We start from the raw sequence: 24,270 nt of genomic DNA, 5'->3' as shown, positions 1-24,270 counted from the left end.
AAATTCTACAAGACAGTTTTGATTCTTTCAGAAATCTGACTTTACCTCAATATGAAAACATCGTGCAGCTGTCACCAGAAGAAATGAAGGCAGTTAGATCTGCTAAAGGCACTCACAAAGAACTAACAGAGAAGGTTTCCTATTAGTTATAAGTCTAAAAATGCTAAATACAGCAGAGAAATGACACTGAGTGTATCATGAAAAATCTTTTCTATTTGGAAAAGTGTATCTTTCTTGTAGGTTACTGCCTAAAATTAGACAGGAGTGAATGCACAGCACTTACTGAAAACTTGCTTTATCCAAATGCCAAACTAAGAGATACGGGGCAAAAAGATTAGGCGATATTCTTTCCCCCTATCCTATGTAAGAAAGTACAGCCAAGAGGTAAGTGTAAGAGTGAAGTGACAGACAGCTGAAGAAATTGGGAACCAACTTCTTGTCCTGTTCAGCCTCTCTCAGGAGTCTTGGCAGAAGTGCTGTGGCTAGAAATGCTCACATCAGCTGATTTAACCACAGAATCATCTTCTAATGAACTGTGACTCAAGCTATCACAGAGTTCAGCAATAACTAAAAATTTCCTGTTCATGTTGGTTACAAACAGATCTACAGATGTGTAACCTAGCATTAGAGCACTGAGTATTCATTGGCTTGCAGGATTTGATTATCAGTAAATGTTCATAAGTATCAATTTCACCTCACACTCACAATTCGATGAAAAAATGTCATGCCACATGACATCATTAATATGACATTTATAGAAAGGGGACATAAGAAAAATAATGGCTGATGGAGTGGATGACAACACAGGGAGCAGTCCATAGAACCATGCTGACTGTAGTTTAGACTGCAACTCCCAGAAACCCCAGGGCCTGGGAACAAAGGAACAGGAAGTAACAAAGCAGACAAGGTAGCTACAAGCAAGTGGAGCGGAAGCTCTGCTGCTCAGCTGACGGCAGTTCTACAGTAGTTATATTTGTCACAGTGGGCAGGTAGACGGCACTATAATAATAGCATACTGTCATTAATACATTGTCTGTCCTTCACACCCCTTATTTCATGCAATCCTGAAAATTTAAAATCGATAAAAGTAAAAAAAATAAACACAGAAAAAACACATTAGTCCATCAGGATTGTATTAACATTGCAGGCAAATGATTTCAGGCATATTTTAAGAGCTAAGTGTTTTAAGAACCATATTATTACAAAACTCATGACTATCAAACCCCTCCCCCCTTCCCCCCATGAATGGGACTCTCAAAACAGCTAACTAAATTCTTCAAAAAGAAAGAAAAAACTGAAAAACAGTCTAGTAGGTTCATCCGTTGTGTAACTTAATTAACTTCAATAAATTATACTATGGGTCAATTTACTCAACATTAAGTGAGTAATATGTATTATTAGACTAGGAATCTATTGCTATATTGACACTTTATACTTTCCCTGATCTTAAAAATAAAACTGCATAATATAACCCTGTATTTTCCTGATAACTCATGGGCTATGAATTTAGAGACAAATAAGCTAAAATGTTATTGCCCTAGTTTAAAAAATTCACAAATTAGAGTATATGTTCCAGGGGACTTAAGCATAAGTCCTGGGATATAACAGCAAGTGGCTAACATATTTTGCACTGCCTACTAGTGAAAAAAATCTTAGAAATAAACTGATGATTTATTTTAAGCTACTAATATTTGTACAGTCACTTCACCAACATGACACTTTAAATATATGTTACTGTCCCTTTATTTCACCAGTCCAAGTTAGATTTCTGAAAACATTACACTAAACCAGTGGTTTTTAACCCTTTTAAACTCAAGGCACCCTTCAGAAAATGCCAGATCTTTGTTTTCATTTAGTGTTTGACTACAAAAATATAATATAGCAATTCTTTTGTTGCAAAGAGCTAAGCAAGACCACAACAGGTCAGAATGTTTTTAACACTATAGATTCCTATTTTAAATCTCTGGGTTTACATTGGGAATCACGTGTGTACACCTAACAGTGTAATGATATGGAACTTACAGAAAGGAGACATAAGAAAAATAATGGCTTTCCATGTGTGGCACCCTTGGAAAGGATTTCAAGGCACCCTGTTTGAGAATCACTGCACTAAATGTATATTTTAATTTCCTGTGATTCAATACAAAGCAAGTAGAACTGACTAAACATTAATGTCACTGGGAGCTGAGTCTTTCTTTTTCACTTCCCTTTATTGTGCTGTGAAAACTGAAGCCAGATACACACTAAAAATAGATTTGTCTACCAAATTGCATGAGCAAACCCTCCAAGTGCAGAATCAGCTTTCTGGGGGAGAAGAGGGAGCATGGAAAGCATTTTTGCTAGTATATTTTATGTCAATTCTCCCAAGCAAAATGAGGACTTTTAGGTACACATCCCAGTTTTTAATGTAGATCTGGCCTCAAAAGTATACACCCCAGTAGTTTTTAGTATGGACCTTCCATACGTGTGAGAGGTCTGTGGTAAACAAGATGTATTGCCTGGAGTTGTACTAGGCTGAAGGCTAGAAGTCGCATTCAGTATTCATCTGTAGGTCCAAAGTTCCTCTCTGCTTGGTACATTGGGTAGAAAACTAGTTCAGCTATCTTTACAAGCACAAGCCAAGTTAAATAGGTTTCAACTTTTAAGAATATGAAAATTTAACAGGTTTATGGACTGAAACCAGGCACAAAAATTAATGCCCACCTACATTTGTCTCTCAAACCAGAGATATCAAAGACTTCTCCAAAACTCTACAAAACTTGATATTGCTGATCAAATTTACATTTCAATGGGGAGTGGTTTTGAAAAAATTTATTTTGAAAAAGAAAAGTTACAGAAGGATTTTAAAATTAAAAAGTGATACTGCTTTTTTCACTTTCAGTGGAAGTTCAGGAAGGTGCACTCATTTACAACTAAGGTCAAAGTTCATGCCTTTAACATGTTAAACCTCTTTTGTGAAGATGTGTCAACAGACTGAACCCTCGTACTGCCAAGTATCAATGACCATTATTAGTTTTAGTGCTAAAATAGAAAAAGACACTTATGGAAATATTAAAAATGAATCTAATATTTCTTAAAGTGTTTTTTTTCAAATACAGATATTCTCATGAAATATCAAATTGACAATAAAAGGAACTAAAACAGCAGTTTTATTTAATATCTTTCTTTTTCCACCATGCTTTAAGAAACACTTTTTACTCAGGAAATAGCTAGTGTCCACAAAAATCACACTTCAAGTATAGCTACTTCAACAAGTCAAACTAATATATTCTAAAATGGTTATGTAGGATTACATTTGAATTATTAAAACAATGGATTGACACTAACTTTAAAAAGATAATATCCTACTACGTCACTCAGTTTTCTCAGTTTATATGCCACAGGTCCATGTGGATATCTGTAAAATATTAAATAATCTAAAGATAAATTAGTTTGATTTTCAGAATTCAATTAGGGTCTATCTGCTACTGGTTCTCAAGACAGCCTGTATAAATCTAGGCTCTTAAGCCTAAAATCCTTTTCCTGAAGTGATTAGGGAAAGTAAATTGGTATAAAGGGTTACTGAGTTAAGCAGATAAGTTTCCAAGCACCATACAGAAAGCCTACTCCTAAAAGCTTATCCTATTTTGCTTCATATAGTATTTTTGGCTGCAGTTCACATTTTTCAGGTGAAGAACTTACTGCTCAGGAATAAAAATGTCAGCTGAATTGATGTAACATTTTCCACTTGTGGTCCTAGGCTGGAGCAAAACTGAAGAAACTTGAAACCTGAATAAGACAGATTTCAAGACGCAATGATTTCTCTCCACTTATACCTGCATATGAGTAGATAGATTAAAAAGTTACATTGGTTCAGCATGACCCAAGGTAAACAAGTATCATTTAAAATCTCTATAACTGTTGCACCTGTCTATACCCATTACCCAATGTTGTTAATTGGATATGGACTTATTGGAGTTGGACCATTTCAGAATGGAAATAAATAGTGAAGTTAATTAACCTTTCAAATAAGTTAAAAGATGTGAAGGAATTTTTCATTTCTTGAAGTCTTTATTGCAAAGATGGTCGTCTTTGCTTATATAACAAAAATGCTGTCTCAAATTAGAAGTTTTTGGGTTTGATACAGGATTCACTGTGTGAATTTCCAAGGTTTTATGTTATACCAGAGATATGACAAGGCAGTTAAATATAGACTTGTAAGGCTAGAAAGGGATAAGTCAGTGTCTGTGTTTCTTCTCGTCTATCTAGGGGAAGAAATAGAACCCAAAAAAGGGATGGGATTAGCACTACACTCATTTTCCTATGCTGCTTTTAGGCCAAAAATGTTATAAAAGAGTTATTTTCTTTCACCTCACAGGTTCTCTTTGCTTAAAAGATCAAATCTCAAAGATTTCCTTCTGCTGTATGTTTTATTATTCTCTTGAGCAAATTTCTAGAAATCCCTGGCTGACAATTCTAATTCTTCTTCTTTATATAAAAATTTAGTTACATTGTTTGGCAACTAGGTCCAGTTAGCCAACCTAAACCCTTCAGTTGGTAACATTCTATTATCTGCAGAAATTTCAGAAGTTAATAAAATCAAAGATTAAACTTTTTAGTGTAAAGTTACATTGTTCTTATGTGACTGATTCTGAACAATATCTCCCACCTCTTTGTGTAAACGCATCTTCATTTTCCTGATCAAATTAATTTTTTTACCTCTGTAGCACCTCTAACAGAATGATAGTGTAGCAGCCAGGGCATTAGCTCCAGACTTGTGCAAGTCAGGTTCAATTTTCTGCTCAGTCACAAACTTCCTGTGTAATCCTGAGCAAACCTCTCGGGGAAGACCCACAAAGGAAGTTAGGCAGCTAATCCCACCCATATCCAAAATTTAGATGCTCAAAATTCTGCCACAGTTGGCAGACATCTGGAGACATCTAAAGTCTTTTGCAAAAAATTTTCAGGTACCTACAGCTCTGCTTCTGGGCATGCTGAGAAGCACCTCAATCTTAACTGAGCAGCTCAGTACACATCATGCATAACACAAATTTGATCTGTGCATAAAAGGGAATTAAGCATCTATTACCACTTCTTTTTTCTTTGTTTTATAAGAAAGCAGAAGGTGGCCTGACCCCCATTTATATACAGTTCAAAGATTGGAGCAGTCACTCAGCATGTAAAACCTAGGTACAAATTCCTCTTCTGTCTCAGAAGTTCAAATCCACATTTCCCTCTTTTAGGCTGACAGACATTCAAAAAGCCTGAGCCTGAATTGAATCAATCTCTGCAGGTTAGTCTAACCTAGCTATGTTGAATTGGTTTGTAACCACACGGACATCCCCTCTGGACTAAAAAAATGCAGGCACATGCCTACAGTGGCTCAGGCTAGAAGCCGGAGGGTGCTAGAGCAGCCCTCCCTTCCCTTTTACAATGCTGAACTGAGGGGGGCAGGACACTATGATTAGGGAGGGGTTCTCCCCCTTGCTGTTGATAAAGCATTTATTTACACAGCAGGGAGTTACACAGGGAGTTGTTAGCATTTATCAGCCCATCAAACAGAACAAAAGCTTCTCTCATTAGTTCAAGCTCTTCTTAAACAACTTTTTCTAAGAAAGGAACAGAGGGACATTACCAGCTCCAAAAGGCCCTAAGCCAGCACTGTCCTGTCTACCTTTGTCCCATTTCCCACAGCATGGACCATAGCCAACATGTGGTCTGCTAGCTAATGCTGAGAGGTGTCTGTGTAAGGCAGAGGGGAGGGGGAATCCCTGCTTGAGCAAGGAGTGGTGGGGGAGGAAGGTCACCAGGAGGAAGCCAGGCAGACCCCGCTGTACCTACATTCTCTGCCGGAGCTCCAGCTGGGAAGCAGAGGGGTGGGGCAAGCCCTGCTGGGATGGAGCAGAGAGCAGAGCCCTGGCCAAGGTTACAAAGCATCTGGGATGTTGGGGAACTCTGGTTTAACTTGAACCAGGAAGGGGTCTGGGACAGATATTGCATAAACCGGTTTGACACAAATGTCTGATACTACATTCAACCAGGTTTATCTCAAACCAGTTTCAGACATTTTCACTGGTTTATGTGCAATGTTACAGGTTTAAACCAGCTTCTGATCATTTAAACCCGTTTATGTGTAATGCCTGTCCCTAGCCTTAATGACAGGTGCTATTCTGATACTGCACTACTGGGTGGGACACACAACTGGATAGGGGAAGACCTGGGCTCTAGCCTTTGCTTCAAGAAAAATGAATGATACTGAAAAAACACAAAAATGCAAAAGTCCTTGAGCAGGAACTAGGGAAATGGACAAAGAAGGTGTATGCACAGCAGTCTTTGGAACAGAGACTGGAATAATGAAAAACAAGATTGAAGCCGAATGGAATCATGATATAAGCTCAGCTTTGGCAATAACAGTTAACTTGTTTTGTCTGAAGTTAACTGAAGACAATTAAGGTTTGGTCACCAGTTTTTTAAAAATTTGTGGAATGGAAAGAGGGAAAAATCATTTTATAAATATGCATTTAATATTTTGTATTTATCAACCTTACATAGAGAAATGAATTAATGAGTTGTAGTAACCATCTCTTCTGAAAGTTTACTCAAGGACTTCTCATTTCAGAGGTCGTGAAAAATGTCAAGATCAAGGTCCCTCAAGAGTCAAAAATGTAAGTGAGCTGCCTTCTTTTTCAATGTATTTAGTGAAAAAAAAGCACACACACTTTTGGACTTTAGATCAGGCATGTAAAATGGTATACTCTGCTTGCAGAATAACTTCTACCACAATGGTTTACATTATCCAAAAACTTGCAGAAGTGATGCTGTCGGAGAAACAGTCACAAATGAAATCATGTATGCAGAGCACTGCATCAAGTTCCACAGCAAGGAAACCATGAATAAGTTAGCAGAAATGACACCTCTTGATTTGCTTATGTTGTACTCTTATTCTGTAGCATCAACTTATTTTACAGACCTGAGTGTACTCACTACCTAGAATAAAAGGTTATTTCTTTCAGTGAACTTTACTTTTGCATTTCTGTTTTTTATGGCTGCTTCTTTTCTGATGCTTCTATGGAGACTATCCTGAATATACTTTAATTAAAATTATATGTACCGAATTAAAGTATTGTAGAAACTGAACCTTATTTTACTTCTTACATTCATCCCTCCTAAAACTACAAAGAATGCAAGACTTTCAAATATGAGCAAACTAACCAAGCAGAAATACTGCCAAAAGTCAACACTAGTGAATAATAGGGAATGAGCAGGTGTGCAGGATAAAGGGGGAAAATGTCACTAACCTGGCCAGTCAAATTGCAGCAGGTGTTGAGATCTGAAGGGAGATAAATGCAAAGATTAGAAAAGCAAATAAAGCATAGGAGCCACTGAAGATATGGTGTGTTAGAAACAGAAATTAGACAACCACATTGGAACAGTACAACAGTAGTGCCTTGTTAGTACTTTGTGGGGGAAAGATATGTGGCAGAGAAAGTGCATAAAATAGGCAGAATTGTTCCTATTTGACAGCCATGCTTGTTTTAACTTTTTTAGGCTACCTACTGTATGAAGGTTTGTGTTTGGCATACAGTTGCCTATTAATACTGGTCATTACTTGAGATGTATACTGCCATATCACTAACAGAAAGAGAGGCTGGTTGCAACCTCTGGAAAAGAAAAGGATGTCGTGGGACAAAAAACACTGATAAAGGAAAACAAAAGAAATGGACACTTTTCTTGAACAAGAGTCAAGAAAAGTGGATGAGATGGGTGACAGACACTGCACATTTCTTCAGTTTAGTTTTGAGGCTTGGCAAGCTATTGAATGCATCAGATCAGGGTCCAGCAGCCTTTTCAACCCGGCTCCAGTCCAGCACGGGCTGGGTGGCTTTGGCGGTATGTCAGCAGTGAGGGTGGTATGCCTCCACTTCTGGTGGGAGTAGGCAACTGGAAACTGTGCCAGCACCACTCTTCCCAGAACCCCACTCACCAGCTGGGGTACAAGAACAGCTTCCAGCTGGAGTGGGGGCTGCACCAGGGCCAGGCACCTGGGAACTAAGCCCAGGCTATTGTAACCCCTTCTCCCTGGCCCCACCCCCAGATGCAGCAAGGGTGCAACTGGAAGCCACCCCGCTTCAGCTCAGTCCCTACCAGCTGGAAGCTGTGTCCACACTGCACCCAGGGGACAGGGAAAAGTAGCAGAGATGCAAGAACAGCTTCCAGCCACCCAGCCCCAGCACAGGCAGAGGCAAAGACTTCTGGGTCAGTGGGCCAGATCCAGTGGCTCCACAGACCTAATTCAGGCTAACCCTTGTATCAAATAACTGGTATTTGTTTTAGACAAAGTGCAGATTGCTATATACAGGTTCCTTTAGTTTTAAGTTCAACATGTATGAAACAATATTTTGGTCACACAAAAGAATAGTTACTTACCTTACAGTAATGAGTATTATGCAAATTGTGCTGTCCTAAATTAAAGTATTATGTGGGCACACGTGTGGTTCAGCAGTTCAAGTTCACAGACTTTTGATCAGTTGAATCTGTATGGCATGCACACACCCTGCTCTCCTCATGCTTAGATAGGGTGCATATCTCATACTTCATTTTTCTCTCAACTCTGGAATCTAATCTTGAGTGAGAGCAGATGGAGAGTGTTTTGAAAAATGTTGAAATGTGCATGTCATCTCAAAGAACTTTAGTTACTGTAAGGTAAGTCATTTCTTTCTCCTTTAAATGGCTGTCCACATGTATACTCTGCTGTGGGTGGCTGCAGAACAGTATCAAGTCTGTATGGAGCTGGGTTCTCAAAGTCTTAAAAGAATAATGATCCTAAATATGCTAAATAAAGCATTCAACCACCAGCCAGTTATGGTGGCATAATTTCTAGTAAATTTGTAAATAAAGCTTCAGGTGGCCAATTTACAGATGCAAACTATGAAGATATTTTTTAGAAAATTATGACTGCTACCTAAGTTCTGGTAGAGTATGTCTTAAATGCTGCAGGGGGAATCTACATTGACCACTTCACAGATTGTCCTGACGGTCAAAGATCTGCTTGGAGAGTCTCTGAGTGCTTATTGCCATGCCTTTCATCCTTTCCACTCTGGCTAACAAAAATTAAAGCAAATGACCTGAAGAGTTTAGGGGGTTTACTTTTTGGGTTTTTTGCAAAGTTGTTTTTAACAGCACAGTGGCTGCATCTACATGAGACACTGACTGCACAGCAGCTCATTACTACTGTGCAGCAGTGTTGCATGGCATGAAGCAATGCTACTGCGCAGAAGTAACAAGCTACTGCGCAGTCAGAGTCACCAAAAAGCTATTCGGGGATGATACTACACAGTAACTCTGGGTACTGCACAGTCACTTAGTATTTGTGTATGCAAGTACTAATGACTGTGCAGTAACATCTCATGTAGAGCAATGCCTAAAGCTTCAGTAAGAGGGATCTGTTGAAAGTGGTTGAGTTCAACTTAATTTGTCACTAATTTGACCTCCATATACAGCAGTATGTAAGGAGGAGCTGTTATCTTGGATCTTATCTTTATCTCTGAGTTGATAGCCAAAACAATTGTCTTCATCGACAGGTATAGTACGGAGCAAGATGCCCTAGGTCTGAAGAGTGAACCGACTAGAGGTGCAAGGACTAAGTTGACCTGCCACAGTGATGTCAAATTTCCCATTGGCAGAAACACATTTGTTAGCTTTTCAGAAACTTCAGTACTGTAAAAGTGAGAAAAAACTATCTGTCCCACACAGAGGGAAGATGAATCAAAATGGTTCCTGGATGTACCCTAACTGAGCTTAAGGATAGGCTCAGTTTAAAGACTATTACAAAATAACAGTAATATTACACTGTTCTGAAAACCCAGTCCACGTCACTAGTCAGATTTACTATGCAGAGCTTTGCCTACTGTTAACTGAGATAACTGGAGAACAAGATACTCTCTAGCCAGCAAACCATCTGTCATCTATGACATAAAGTGGAAGAATTTCAATCTGGTTTGCCATTTTGACATATAATTACCTATTAGTACTGCTTGTCATTTGAAAGGTATGGGTGCCTGTAGACATCAGGTGATTACGGGTGATTCGAAATGTATGGGTGCTTGCTCTAATGCACTGTAATTACATCAAATCTGTTGAAGCATGCTAATTAGCACACTCCTGAGAGCCACTCTAATTAAAGCATCCCCCGCACCCCCAGAGCATGTGGAAAGATGTCCTATGTTTCCACTGATTTTGACCAAATGATTTTGGACAGATGTGCCCACCCAACTGTTCTGAAAGCCAGGCAGGTGGACTATGGAAAACGCATGTCAGTAACATCAATAGCATAGCCTGATATCCACCCTGCCCTACCCATAGTCATGGTACGGACTGTAATTATCCATAACAATTATCCAGAGATGTATTACACACAGAAATTATTTACACATCTGTGAACAAGGTACTGATCTTAGAACCAGGGTACTGATACACATCCTCATTTCGTACTGAGGCAAGAGACCCCACCCTTGAAATTTGACTCATGTTAGCCCCCACATTTATCACAGATCATCTTGGGCAGGGAAAGATAAGGGGTACTTCCTTGCAGATAGTCACAGGGTTCTTCCCCATTGTCAGGTGGAAGACAAGATGAGAAAATGAACTGTCATTTTCAGTCCTGTGAGATGCTTGCCTGAGGCGTATGCTGATCTCACTTCACACTACATGCATTAGAAATAGTGTGGCATGAAGTATCACTTAATGCAGGGGTGGCCAACATGTGGTACATATGCCAGAAGTGGCATAGGCAGCTTGCGTGGCATGTGGCAGATCAGGGATGGGACAAGCAGAACAGTGGCAGATAGGCCAGGGAGTACAAAGAAGAGCAGATGGGGCAAGGAGCAAAGGTAAGGAAGCAGAAAGTAGAGCATCAGATCAGGAAGAGGATTAGAGTGGTGGGAGGGTGTGGGGATAGTTTGTGGCACACCTGCCAAAAAGTTTGGCTGCCACTGACTTATTGCATGCCATATGACCTGGCAGGGATAGGCAACTTTTCACCATCATGTACTGATCACCTTCCAGATGTGAGAGCAGACTGAATAAGTTCAGGAACCTGACCTGAAAGAAGTAAGGCCTGGCTAATGTGGGCCCAAAGAACACTGGAAGGAGGTTCAACTTTAGGGCATTCATTATTGGTCCCAGGCTCCTGAACAGGTGGAAGAAGCATTAAACATTTCCAGATGCCCATAGCTAATATTCACCATTCACTGGCTGGCCATCTAGGTATGGGCACATGAAAATGTTAAGTAGATATTTACTACCACAAGGACATTGGTAAAAACCATCAGAGCTGTCACTCAGCTGAAGAGGAACTTCTATTGGTAATAGCTTTGACCTACTGCAGTCTCAGGAACTTCCTTTGAAGGCAGTATGGGAGCATTCATTGCCAGCTTCCCTCTCCATTTCTCCATTAATGGAATATCCTGAGGTGTTAACATGGAGGGTGGAGGCCAAGAAACAGGAAACAGATCTCTCAACTTTAGGAATGAGATTATAGTGGCTATGTCACCATCTTGAACTTTATTGGTGCAAACCTCCTGATAATTCTGCCACAACTACTGGGGATCCAAGGTGAGATGGGAGAATTAGAATCACAGAATCATAGAAAATTTGTGTTGGAAGGGACCTCAGGAGGTCATCTAGCCCAAGCCAGAAAGACACTTGGAGTTCCAATCACTGGTAGTATGGGAATGACCTTCTTGGAAGGGGCAGTGTTTAAATCTAAGTGATCTTGAGAAGGCCATTTCTAAGGAAGAGAATGGCCTATTCTCTCCCCAAATTATGTCTTTAAACCACTTTAATATATTAATATACACACGTCATTACAATCAAAAACACTCTGCCATACAGCAAATGAAACACTAGGGTCATCTAAGTTACTTGGTACAAGGCCAAAGTGACAATGGTATCTTAAAGATAGCAGGAAAGAGCTAGGTCAGAAAGTAAGAAGCCAAAAGTGCTGTCTTGGACCAAAGAAACACTTGGGGAAATAAATAAGCATGGGAGGCATGCAGCACCTTTCAGGCTTACAGTACAAATCCTAGGAAAAGGCAGAATACATGTGTACCAAACAGGTACTGCTAGTCACATCTCCAAGCCTGAGCATGAGCATATGTGCACCCACAGTGGAATATGCACATGAACAGTCAAAGTCGGAGACAGTGAAAATAATAATTGAGTTGTAAAGCAGTGGTAAAATAAATACTAAAAGTTACTCTGATTATTTTGCAATTTTTTACCTTCTAAGAAGAGTGCTGTAAGCATGGAGTCTACATAACTTTCATGGAAACCAAATTTGTTATGGAAAATATGTAGAAGGTAGATATGCATACAACAGTTCTGTAGCTGTATTTAAATACTGATCCTAACTTTTTCTAATAGAATTAAATGCACATTTTAATAGTATAATTTTATTTTCTACAGAAAAAGAATATTTGATACACTTGAAGTTTGGGTAGAACAAAGTTTACTGGATTAGGAAGACATTCAATTCCAAGATATATGATTATGCATATTCTTATTTACCACCACATTGTAAAAATTTAAGTGTACAATTGTGTAAATATTTTTGTTTACTGGATTGCGAGTCAGACACTCTAATCTCTATGTAATATTGGACAAATCACAAACTGTCTCCACTTAACCTTCCATAAAACAGAGAAGGTATTTCCTTCATAGATATAGTGAAAATATTAATAACTGACATTTTAAAGCAATGGTAAGCATTTTTTTAAATTATGCAATATATGGAATTCAACTCTCAAAAATTATTCAGTCTACATTAAAAATATATCCTAGATACATCTTATTTAGTTAGTGTTACCCTGCGTGGTGACTTCCTATTGAAGCTGTAAGGTTCGACCTAGAAACTACTATGCAAAGCCTAAGCAAAAGTGAATGTTATGTGACGAATGCCCATCTGCAATGATAAGGAGCAGACAGTCTTAGATAGAGGAAGCTTGAAAACAAAAACAGAATCAGAGTTACTGGAACAAAGAGCTCATTAAAATACTAAAAATCACGCCCCTAGGCAGGGAAGATATATGCTAATGAAACATATATGTATGTTAATGAGCTACATAGCTAAAACACAGGTATAGAGACATGCTCAGTAAAGCACTCCTTGCGTCACTCCTTTATAACCAATTAGCAAACAAGGATGCTTATGAAGATTCAAACTCTTGTATATAAGGGGCTCAGTATTGCATATGTGCTGTGCTTGTTTTGTGAAATCATTCCGCTTGCACCTTTTATTGCTAGCAATAAATCTTTTTTATACTTTCACCCCTGGTATCTTTATTGGCCTTTGCATACCGGGCACGAACCCAGACTTGAGCTGGGGCCTAACAGTTTTTGGCACCCCAGATGGGACTGCCGTAGATAAGCTTTGCCCGGAGTAACTGACGACCAGCTGATCTGCTTTTCCTTATCAAATGTCGGGCGCGCCCCGGGATTTTTTCCCGGTGAGACTTTTGTTTCAGGAGGAGCTGGATCTCTGAGGCGGCAGTAGCCTAACGGTTTAACGCCATAGAGTGAAAGTATCAATAACAGGCACCTGGGTGAGAGGGTAGAAAGGGCATAAGGCCTACCGTCAGTACGTCTGCCTGGGATTATCTCTATAAGTATTCTGTCTGGCCTGAGTCCAAGACCAGTGATTTTTTCCCTTGTGAGGACAAGGACTAAGAACAGATCCCTGGATCCCAGGTAAGTCAGACGGTCAGAACCGGGAAGGCAGCCCTGAGATGGGTACTGTTAACAGTAAGGTTAGGAAATGTACCCCCCTCTCTTGTGTATTGGGACATTGGGCAGAGTTTGGTGAGGATCCTATGACTAAGAAGAAAGCTAAATTCTTCTGTGAAACTGCATGGCCACGCTATCAGCTAGATGATAAAGCATATTGGCCTCGGGAGGGAAGTGTTAATTATAATACCATCTTACAATTGATTTTGTTCTGCCGGCAGAATGGTAAATGGGAGGAATTGTTGTATGCGCAAGCGTTTATGTCTCTTTGTAGAGATAAAACAGTTTTGGAGGAATGCGGATTGGGGGAGGGAGTTGGGATCTGTGAGATGGCTGTGGCTCGACCAACTGCAAATCCTGTCCTGGACTGTCCGGAGCCGGAGGCTCCCCCCCCTCTGCTGCCTTTACCTTATTCTCTTCCTCTTCCTCCTCCTCCTCCTGATTCATCTGATTCCTCGTTGGCATCTGCTCTTCCTGCTTTTTCCCCCCCTGAGGCAGAAGTTGTAAATACTCCCCCGACTCAGGGATCTGGAACAGCGCCAACCATGGCCGTCAGGTGCTTGGCAATCTCCAGACTTCCCGACTTCTCCTGATATAAGCCCGGGAGGAGGGTGGAGAGTACAGTTAGAAGCAGACTCTGGGGTTAAGGGAAAACATCACAGGGAATCTGATCCTGGCCGTGGGAAGGGAAATGGGGTATTTCCCCTAAGAGAACAAGTGGTACCCGGGCCTCTCGAAGATGACGGTGAGCCAACCTACCGTCGAACCTTTGTGCACGTTCCTTTCAATACCTCAGATTTGTATAATTGGAAGAACAATAACCCCAGCTTGAGAGAGAATCCTGAAAAGGTACAAAACCAGTTTAAAACGATTTTCAAAACCCATAACCCAACTTGGGCAGATGTTCAGTCTCTTTTAGATATCCTGTTGACACCAGAGGAAAGGAGAATGGTAGTGAACAAAGCTCGTGAGTACGTGGAAAAGGAAATTACTGCAGGGAACCTGCAAGGAAATAGAGATGATCATGTCCCCATCCAGGAGCCAGATTGGAAACCAGACCAAGATATGACCTCCATCCGTGCCTATCAAGAATATATCCTCCAAGGATTGAGAGATGCTGTGAAAAAACCTCAGAATCCAGTAAGGTGTATGAGGTTCGACAGGAGACTAATGAGACCCCGAGTGCTTTTTTGGAAAGAATTTACAATACTTTCAGGCAATACACTCGTGAGGATCCGGAGGATGCATCGAACGCTCGCATGGTAAATATGATCTTTATGGGTCAGAGTGCACCAGACATTAGAAAGAAATTGCAGAAGGCAGACGGAGCAACAGGTATGCCTGTTTCCCAACTAGTAGACATTGCTTACCAAGTATTTACTAACCGAGAAAGTGTTCAGGAAAAGAAACAGGACAAGAAAGAGGAGAGAAAGATGAAAATGCAAGCAGCCCTAGTGGCAGCTGCAATCACGAGAAAACCTAGAGATGAGGGATCCTGGAGACAGCCGCAGAGACGGGGTCCATTAGAGAAAGATCAGTGTGCCTTTTGCAAACGAAAAGGACATTGGAAGCGGGAATGCCCTTATCGAAAAGTTGGGGAAGGTGAAAAGAAAAAAGAGGAGAGCAGTGGATTGTTCGCTTTTGGAAGGGATTCAGATTGAAGGGGACCAGAGGCCCGGGAGGGAAAGTTAACCCAGATCCCAGTGTCCCCTGACGAGCCTCTGGTTAAAATGCAACTAGGGGACAGAGATGAATTGGTAGATTTTCTCGTCGATACAGGTGCTGCCCATTCTGTCTTAACTCAAAAACTGAAACCTTTAAGTAAAAAGACTGTGCCGGTGGTAGGGGTTACAGGGAAGGCAGTAACACGACCCTTCCTACAGCCAATGACCTGTAATCTTGGGCAGGCCGAAGTTACCCATCAATTCTTGTACATGCCAAACTGCCCCGTTCCCCTTTTAGGGAGAGACCTCCTCTGTAAACTGCAAGCTACGTTGTCGTTCCAGGATGGGCAAATGTTTTTAACAGTGCCTCCTGAAAAGGGGTGGCATTTACAGGCTTGCCTTCTCGGCCTTCTCCAAGAGGAGAGTACACCGGATATTCCTCAACTCCTGCTTGATGCTGTTGTTCCACGGGTATGGGCAGGTCACCGACCCGGGAAGGCTAAAAATGCTGACCCTGTGAAGATTCAACTCTTGCCAGGGGCCCAGCCTCCATGTGTGAAACAATATCCAATGCGGATGGAAGCCAGGAAAGGACTGAAGCCATTAGTTGAACGGTTCCTGGAGTATGGCCTTCTCCGTGAATGTACATCAGCTTTTAACACACCCATCTTGCCTGTGAAGAAACCTAAGAGTAATGAATATCGTTTCGTCCAAGACTTGAGAGCTGTAAATAAAGTGGTTGTGAGTATATACCTGGCCGTGCCTAATCCGTACACCTTGCTATCTGCTTTGAACCCAGATCATAACTGGTTTACGGTTACTGATTTAAAAGATGCTTTCTTCTGTATACCGGTAGAGAGGGGATCTCAGGAAATATTTGCATTTGAATGGGAAGACCCAGATACTAGCATTAAGACTCAGTTGTGCTGGACTGTTTTACCCCAAGGATTTAAAAACAGCCCAACCCTATTCGGCAATGCATTAAGCAAGGATTTACGCAGGCTAAAATTGCCACTGTCCTGTGCTCTTTTGCAATATGTGGATGACCTGCTTTTAACAGCCACCACTGAAGCAAGCTGCCTAGAAGGAACAATATGCCTCCTTAATTTTCTGGGTCAACAAGGATATTGGGTTTCCAGAAATAAAATGCAGCCCATATCCCAGAAAGTAACATACTTAGGATTTGAATTACAGCCTGGTCAGAGAGCCCTGTTGCCTGAAAGAAAAGAAGCTATATGCCGGCTGGCACCCCCAATAACAAAGAAACAACTACGAGGATTTTTAGGTACAGTAGGTTTTTGCAGGATTTGGATTCCAAATTTTGGGGTTATTGCAAAACCTCTATATGAGGCAACACACAGAGATGAAAAGGTGCTCGAATGGACTGAAGAGTGTGAGCAAGCATTCTGCCAGTTAAAGCAGGCTCTCATTGAAGCACCCGCCTGAGGACTACCGGACATGAGTAAGCCTTTTTCCCTTTTTGTGCATGACCGAGGTGGGGTAGCCGTGGGAGTCTTAACACAGAAATTGGGTAGCTGGCAACGACCAGTGGCATATTTTTCAAAAAAATTAGACTTTGTGTCATGTGGATGGCCTGCTTGTCTCCGGGCTGTTGCTGCTACCTGTCTGCTAATACAAGAAGCTGAAAAATTAACCCTAGGCCATGAAATGATTGTATATGTTCCTCACGCAGTACTTACAGTCTTGGAACAGAAAGGAGGGAACTGGTTAACTCCGGGACGAATGGCTCGATATCAGGCCATCCTCCTTGATAAGCCTGAAATAAAATTGGCCATTTCTCGCAATGTAAATCCAGCAACACTGTTGCCATCTATGGGTGACACACCAGATCTTGTGCATGATTGTTTGCGAACAGTGGAAACTGTTTATTCTTCAAGACCAAATTTGAGAGACAGACCTCTTGAAAAAGCTGACCTGGAGTTCTACACTGATGGCAGCTCGAGTATGGAGAATGGAATTCGAAAATCCGGATACGCTATCGTGACTACACAGAATGTGATAGAAGTAGGACCTTTAAACCCATCTGTTTCAGCTCAAAAGGCTGAACTCATTGCTATGACTCGGGCTTTACAACTGGCGGCCAACAAAACTGTCAATATTTATACTGACTCTAAATATGTTTTCCTTGTTTTACATGCTCACGGAGCGCTATGGAGAAAGCAAGGTCTACTTGATTCAAAAGGAACAGGCATTAAGCATAGCAAGCAGATAAAAGCCCTCCTCAAGGCAGTCTGGGAACCAAAAGAGGTAGCGGTAATGCATTGCAAAGCACATCAAAAAAAAAAAAAAAAAAAAATGATGATCCCTCCACAAAAGGTAATCGATTTGCTGACGCTACAGCAAAGAAAGCAGCTAAAAAACCTCAGACAGACTTGCTACCCGAAGTAAGTAATCTGTTACCTCTCCTCCCAGACTTATACCAGCCTGTGACACCACAGTACGGGGAAAGAGACAAACAATTGATAAGAGAGTTTCAAGCAAAGAAGGGGGAGCACGGGTGGCTAGTAGCAAAGGATGGCCGCATTATCATCCCAGCTGCCTGGGTTCATATGGTAGTGAAGAGAGCTCATCATGGCACCCACTATGGACCCAGGGCCCTGATAAGGTGGATCAGTCACTATGTAACTGGAGTGGGATTAAGAGAGGCTGCCAAGAAGGTATCAGAGACATGTGAGGTCTGCCAGAGAAATAACCCAAAAGGAGGGAGAAAAGAAACTTCAGGACATCAGAGAATAGGCAATGGGCCAGGAGAAGAATGGCACGTGGATTTTACTGAGTTACCCCTGCAACAGGGGATGAGATATCTCCTTGTCTTTGTGGACACTTTCTCTAATTGGGTTGAGTGCTTCCCGTGTCGGACTGCCCAAGCCCGAGAGGTGGTCAAGGCACTCCTACGAGAAATCATACCTCGCTTCGGACTTCCAAAAGGAATAGGGTCAGACAATGGCCCACATTTCATTGCACAAATTACTCAGAAGGTTTCTGAGTTCCTGGGAATCAGCTGGCATTTACACACCCCTTGGAGACCCCAATCCAGTGGAAAGGTGGAACGTATGAATCAGACCTTAAAAAGACACCTTGCAAAGATTTGCCAAGAAGCTCAACTCAAATGGCCAGAGGCCCTACCCTCGGCCCTGTTGCGAGTAAGGGTCGCACCACATTCTAAATTGGGATTAAGCCCATTTGAGATAATGTATGGTAAGCCTTACCCTCTGAGTCTGCCCATGGGTACTGAACAACAGTTACATGTTTTAGGAGAGGGAATGATTAGAGAATATGTATGGTCTTTGGTTTCTGTTTTGTCTTCCATCCATCAGCAGGTACGGGACGTGCTGCAGACACAGGACCAGTCTCCTGCCCCGGAAAATCGATTATTACCTGGAAGTTACGCTCTTGTGAAAGATTGGAACGAGGAACCACTTCGAGCCAGATGGAAGGGCCCATATAGAGTACTTTTAACAACCCCGACAGCAGCAAAGCTCGAAGGAATCAAGACTTGGATACATTCCAGTCGCGTAAAGCCGGTGGCTGAACCAGAACAAGAAGAAACTCCTGCAAACTCCGGGACCGGAGGCAGAGAACAGTGGAAGGTGGAGCCAATAAGGGACTTAAAATTCCTATTCAAAAGAAAGGAACTTTGAATAATTTGTCAATCTTTGATCAAGTTTTACAAGCCTTATTATGAAATTGTTCAAGGTTTTAGTGTGGGGCACCCTGATCTGCCCACTCCTACTTATTATAGGAGGGGAAAATCTTTTACCACAAGAATTTGACCCTCAGGAAAATGTCTGGATTTATCTGGCCCGGGAAATATTAAATAGAACAGACTTCTACTTGGCAGGAGGGATCAATGCTCATCTGGTTTTTACCTCATTCTTAATTGCAGTACCTACCCCTTTGAAAATTTTACAGAATTATACTATGCTGAAAGATGTAGAGAAGGAAAATACATATCAGGATATATATAAGTGGGGGACTATTGTAAAAGAGAAAAGCAGAGACATGTTTTCTGTACGGGTTCAGGCAACAGCTAATGCTTCTGAATGTTTCTTAATAGTGAATTGTACCAATAATTGCTTTGAATTGAACCAAGGTAGAAAAATCTTCTGTAATAAGACCAGTCAAATATCCTATGTATACACACATACCATCCTTCCTCGAGGATGGTTTCTGGCCTGCGGGAGAATGATATATTCATACCTTCCAGTGAATGCTACTGGGGGACCATGCACCATTGCCTGGGTAACTGCAGCTCTTCCAAGGAAGTCTGACCTAATGTACACTGAACAAACCCCTCTTGGTGGGAGGTTTAAACGAGCATACACTACTCTCACTGCTGATTGTGACGAGAATGATTCCCCTGGACTATTATCTAAGGCAGAATACATAGCATTAGCTGCATCTATGGTGGGGGTTCTGGGTCTTGCTGTAAGTAATAGCAGAAATCTTAATGCAGTGGCCTGTGTTTTAGCAAAAGGACTAAATGCTACATCTCGAGCGCTCTCAGCCTTGAATGCTGAACAAAAACAACTAAGGGATGCTGTCTTAGAGAATAGAGACGCTATTGATTATCTCTTGTTGCGACACAATCTGGGGTGTGAAACCTTAAAAGGAATGTGCTGCTTCAACCTCACTGATAATTCTGTGCTAATTGAAGACAAAATTGGTGCCTTACAACGATTGACACAGACGTTGAAAGAATCATCTGGCTTAGATTTTTCCTGGTTAACTTCCTGGCTTCCAAATTTTGGATGGTTGAAACAGTTATTTTGTATGGTTGTTCTGTTTTGTTTTATAGGGATTATGGTTTGTTTCTGTATCCAATGTATACCGGTTTGTATCGCATCTATCTTCAGGCCTAAGGTAAATCAAATGATTTTGCAAACAAAGAAAGCTGAGAATACTAGATTTGTGTTAAGTCAAATTGAATGGAGCAATCATAATTAATAATAATTATGAATGCTCCAGAGGAGGGAAATGTAAGGTTCGACCTAGAAACTACTATGCAAAGCCTAAGCAAAAGTGAATGTTATGTGACGAATGCCCATCTGCAATGATAAGGAGCAGACAGTCTTAGATAGAGGAAGCTTGAAAACAAAAACAGAATCAGAGTTACTGGAACAAAGAGCTCATTAAAATACTAAAAATCACGCCCCTAGGCAGGGAAGATATATGCTAATGAAACATATATGTATGTTAATGAGCTACATAGCTAAAACACAGGTATAGAGACATGCTCAGTAAAGCACTCCTTGCGTCACTCCTTTATAACCAATTAGCAAACAAGGATGCTTATGAAGATTCAAACTCTTGTATATAAGGGGCTCAGTATTGCATATGTGCTGTGCTTGTTTTGTGAAATCATTCCGCTTGCACCTTTTATTGCTAGCAATAAATCTTTTTTATACTTTCACCCCTGGTATCTTTATTGGCCTTTGCATACCAGGCACGAACCCAGACTTGAGCTGGGGCCTAACAAAGCCACTTCAAAAAAGATTGTGTAGCCACAAGGTTAATTGAAAGCTACCAGAGAGCTCACACAGTTTAACATGCTACAAGAAATAAAAGTAGCGTCTTACCTAGATAACACAGAATGTTGCATAACAGTTTTCACTACAGTTACCTCATACTCAAACTAAAAGTATTAAACCACATTTAATGAGGAAGTATTCCTAACATTTTTGGGGAAGGAGGAGAATATGATTTTAGTGCCTGATTAGCAGCCTTGGAGAACAGGAGTCCTCTATTTATCAATAAAGCAAGTACAGCGCAAAGAAAGTATACATAATTTCTGTGTCACTCCCCAAAAATATGCCTAGTAAGCTATCCTGGGAAAAGTATTTCTTAGGGTGACAGCAGTTCAGTTTCCATGCCTATTCAGTACCAGTCTTTGGTCTGTGCAAAGAAGGTCAAGAAAGATGCCAATTAGAGCCAAGCATGGTGGTTTCCTAATCACTTAAAACTGGGCAGACTGAGGTAGGTTCTAAACAGCTACCATATGAGAAACAACTTTCTGTTTCTACTGACTTAAAAGTAGATTTGAAATGGAAACCTAGAAGAGTAAAGATTGACTGAAGTCAATTAATAATCCTTCAGGCTATCAATACCTTATTAAATGGTGTGAATTAATATTAAAATTGTGTTAAAATATTTATACTGAACTTACTCATAAAGGTTTAAAAACTTTATCAAGAGCTTGGAAAAAATCTCGTCTCTTTACTGTAAATAAAAAATGAAATGGGAAAAGATACAAAAAATCTTCTCAAACGGCAACAAAGACTATGTGAAACAGGAATCCATCCGAAGCGGATGTTTCAGATGTATTGGACATGCATTCTAACTAAACAGACTGCTAGCAATTTAGTAGGAATGCTAGTTATCACATCACTTGCCTTTTATTCATTTTTTTATGAGGTTTAGTGCTTGCCATAGGCATAAGGGTTAGACTTCTAAGCAGGGTTTATAAACTGGCTCAATTCTGTGGTTGCAATAGCTTTTAACTAGAAAGTTTCATACTTTATCACAGCAACAGGCCAAATCCGGCCCACCAGGCACTTTTATGCAGCCCGTGGGCACCTACCAACAAACTGTACCACGCCCAACCCTTCCACCCACAAGGGTGGAAGCGAGGCACCCACATATACAGCCCCCCAACATACCCTTTTACGCCTTGCTCCTACCCTCATGGACAGAAGAGCCTGGACCAGCCAACAGCAGCTTCCAGGTGGGGCTGCAGCCACCCCAGGGAGACCTGTTCAGCTTCTCCAGCAACCCGCTTGCTCCGGGCAGCACGTAAGGAAGCAGAAGGAGCAGGGAGGGGGATGGGGTGGAGCTGCAGCTGGGTGGAGGCAGGGAGTGTGGGGCCAGGGGTGGTGGCAGCACGGAGCTATTGCCCAGCAGGGCAGTGGGAGCACAGAGCTCAACTGAGCAGGGTATGGACATAAGGGAAGGTATGGGGGTGTGGAAACCCCCTACACACTCCCTCACACGTTGGCGACATGTAAGGGATGCACGCGGGTGCATGTACACCCCCTAAGATTGGCTGTGCCCCACCCCCACCCCGAGAGAAGTGCCGGCAGACACCCCCACCCCAGTCGGTGACCAGTATTAGGAGGCACCAGTCACCCATGCTCCCACATGGCAGCAGGCTAGGGCACTCATGTCCCACACAGGTGCTTGCACCCAGCAGCAAGCAGCTCTGGCCAGCACTGCTTATGGGGGTGAGGAGTGCGACCTGGCCAGCCCACCTCTATCACACAAGGCTCCGCATGGCATGCATGCAACTCCCGCACTTGTGTGGTACTGGGGGAAGCCCCGTGCAACAGCCAGCTGCCTTCCCTGCCCCCTGCCTCCCTCATATCCCACAAACCTCACATACCCACACCCTGCTCCCACAATCCCCCCACACGTAGCCACACACCCCACCAACCACCATACACACACACCCCCCTGCACAGCCCACCATACACCCCCCTCCACCATACACAGACACCCCCACACATCCTACCACACACACAGACCCTACCACACACACACCACCGCCACACACCTCTCACAATAAGCACACCTGCCCACTGTACACAAACACACCCCCACACACCCCATCATACACCCCCCACTCCAACCACACCCCCCACACAATATACAATATTTTATTTTTAGTTATTATGCAATCCCCTCTATATACACTATGCAAACACATATCATGACAAATATTTTTTGTAATAAAATTAAAATATGTTATATATAGTAGGCATTTGGCTTTTAGTGTATGGTTTGTCTTTTTTCTGGTTCCAAAATAGCAATCCTCCCCTCCCAAAGGAAGTATTTCGGGGGGGGGGGGGGCAAGGGGAAGGACTTCCAGTGGCAAAGGTCAGGGGTTAGGGGGCAGGACTTCCAGTCCCAATATGACTACCAGGAGGCAGGGCAATCATCAAGGGCCAGGACAGCCCTTGATGATTGCGGCCCTCAACAGCTCACCAAAAGTCATTAAGCAACCTTCCAGATTAAATAATTGCCTGCCCCTGCTCTATTTATAGATAACTTTTACAGGATTTTTTAAAGTCTATTGTTGCTTAGACCCCACTGACTTCCACTTTGCTGCTTCTTTTAGCTTAAGCAACTCTATTTTTCTGAAAGACTTAAAGGCAGAAGGACAGTGAGAAAAGAGGAAAGACAAAAATGAGAAAAGAAAAGAGAATATACATAGCAATTAATTTAGCTAAACAGTTGGCTCAGTCATACTTAAGCCGGTGATGATTACATATAGATTTGTTCTCTCAGGGATTTTATTGCCAGAACAGAACAGTCTAGAGCAGTGGTCACTAACCATTTAAAGCGGTGCGCCAGACTGACTCAGTTCAGGTAAAAAGTGAGTGGCAAGGTGCTAGGACCCAGCTGCAGCCAGAACTTTTCCCTGTTACAGCAAAAGCCCAAAGCCCCCTACCACTGAAGTTCCATGTCTAGCATATCCAGCCTGTGGGCTGTAAGTTGCCCCTAAATTAGAGGCTTAGAAGAAACCAGGGCAGTAGCCTTGGTTTGTGTGCGTGCGTGCGTGCATGTGTGTGCACATACAGGGGGGAGGGGAGGGGAGGGGAAGGTGCAAAAATAGCCACCAGAGCAGCAGCAGCTGATTGCACCATGGCACCTGGCACTGCCATGTGAATTGCACCTGTCCCAGACACAGACCTGCCCAGCTACTCCTCTGTAAAGGTTACTTTAGGCTTAACACAGGCCATCCATATCAACAAGGGTAGTTCAAGACAGTTCAAGTGTTCTGGCACAACCACAGCTATCAAGTCTTCATCCAAGTCTTGAAAGCCTC

At 41.9% G+C, this 24,270-nt stretch overlaps 1 protein-coding gene across 1 annotated transcript in view; it reads right to left on the bottom strand.

Annotated features, from left to right (window-relative positions):
* Positions 1–24,270, bottom strand: part of SLC16A10 (solute carrier family 16 member 10) — a 127,538-nt gene that overhangs the window by 21,661 nt on the left and 81,607 nt on the right. Inside the window, 1 exon segment of the mRNA XM_059732978.1 lies at positions 7,278–7,309. Within this exon segment, the coding sequence (XP_059588961.1) occupies positions 7,278–7,309 (32 nt within the window).

The sequence above is a fragment of the Alligator mississippiensis genome, chromosome 1, assembly GCF_030867095.1.
Source record: "Alligator mississippiensis isolate rAllMis1 chromosome 1, rAllMis1, whole genome shotgun sequence".
NCBI lineage: Eukaryota > Metazoa > Chordata > Crocodylia > Alligatoridae > Alligator > Alligator mississippiensis.
The sequence above is the reverse complement of the archived record's forward strand: the minus strand, read 5'-3'. Positions and strand labels throughout refer to the sequence as shown.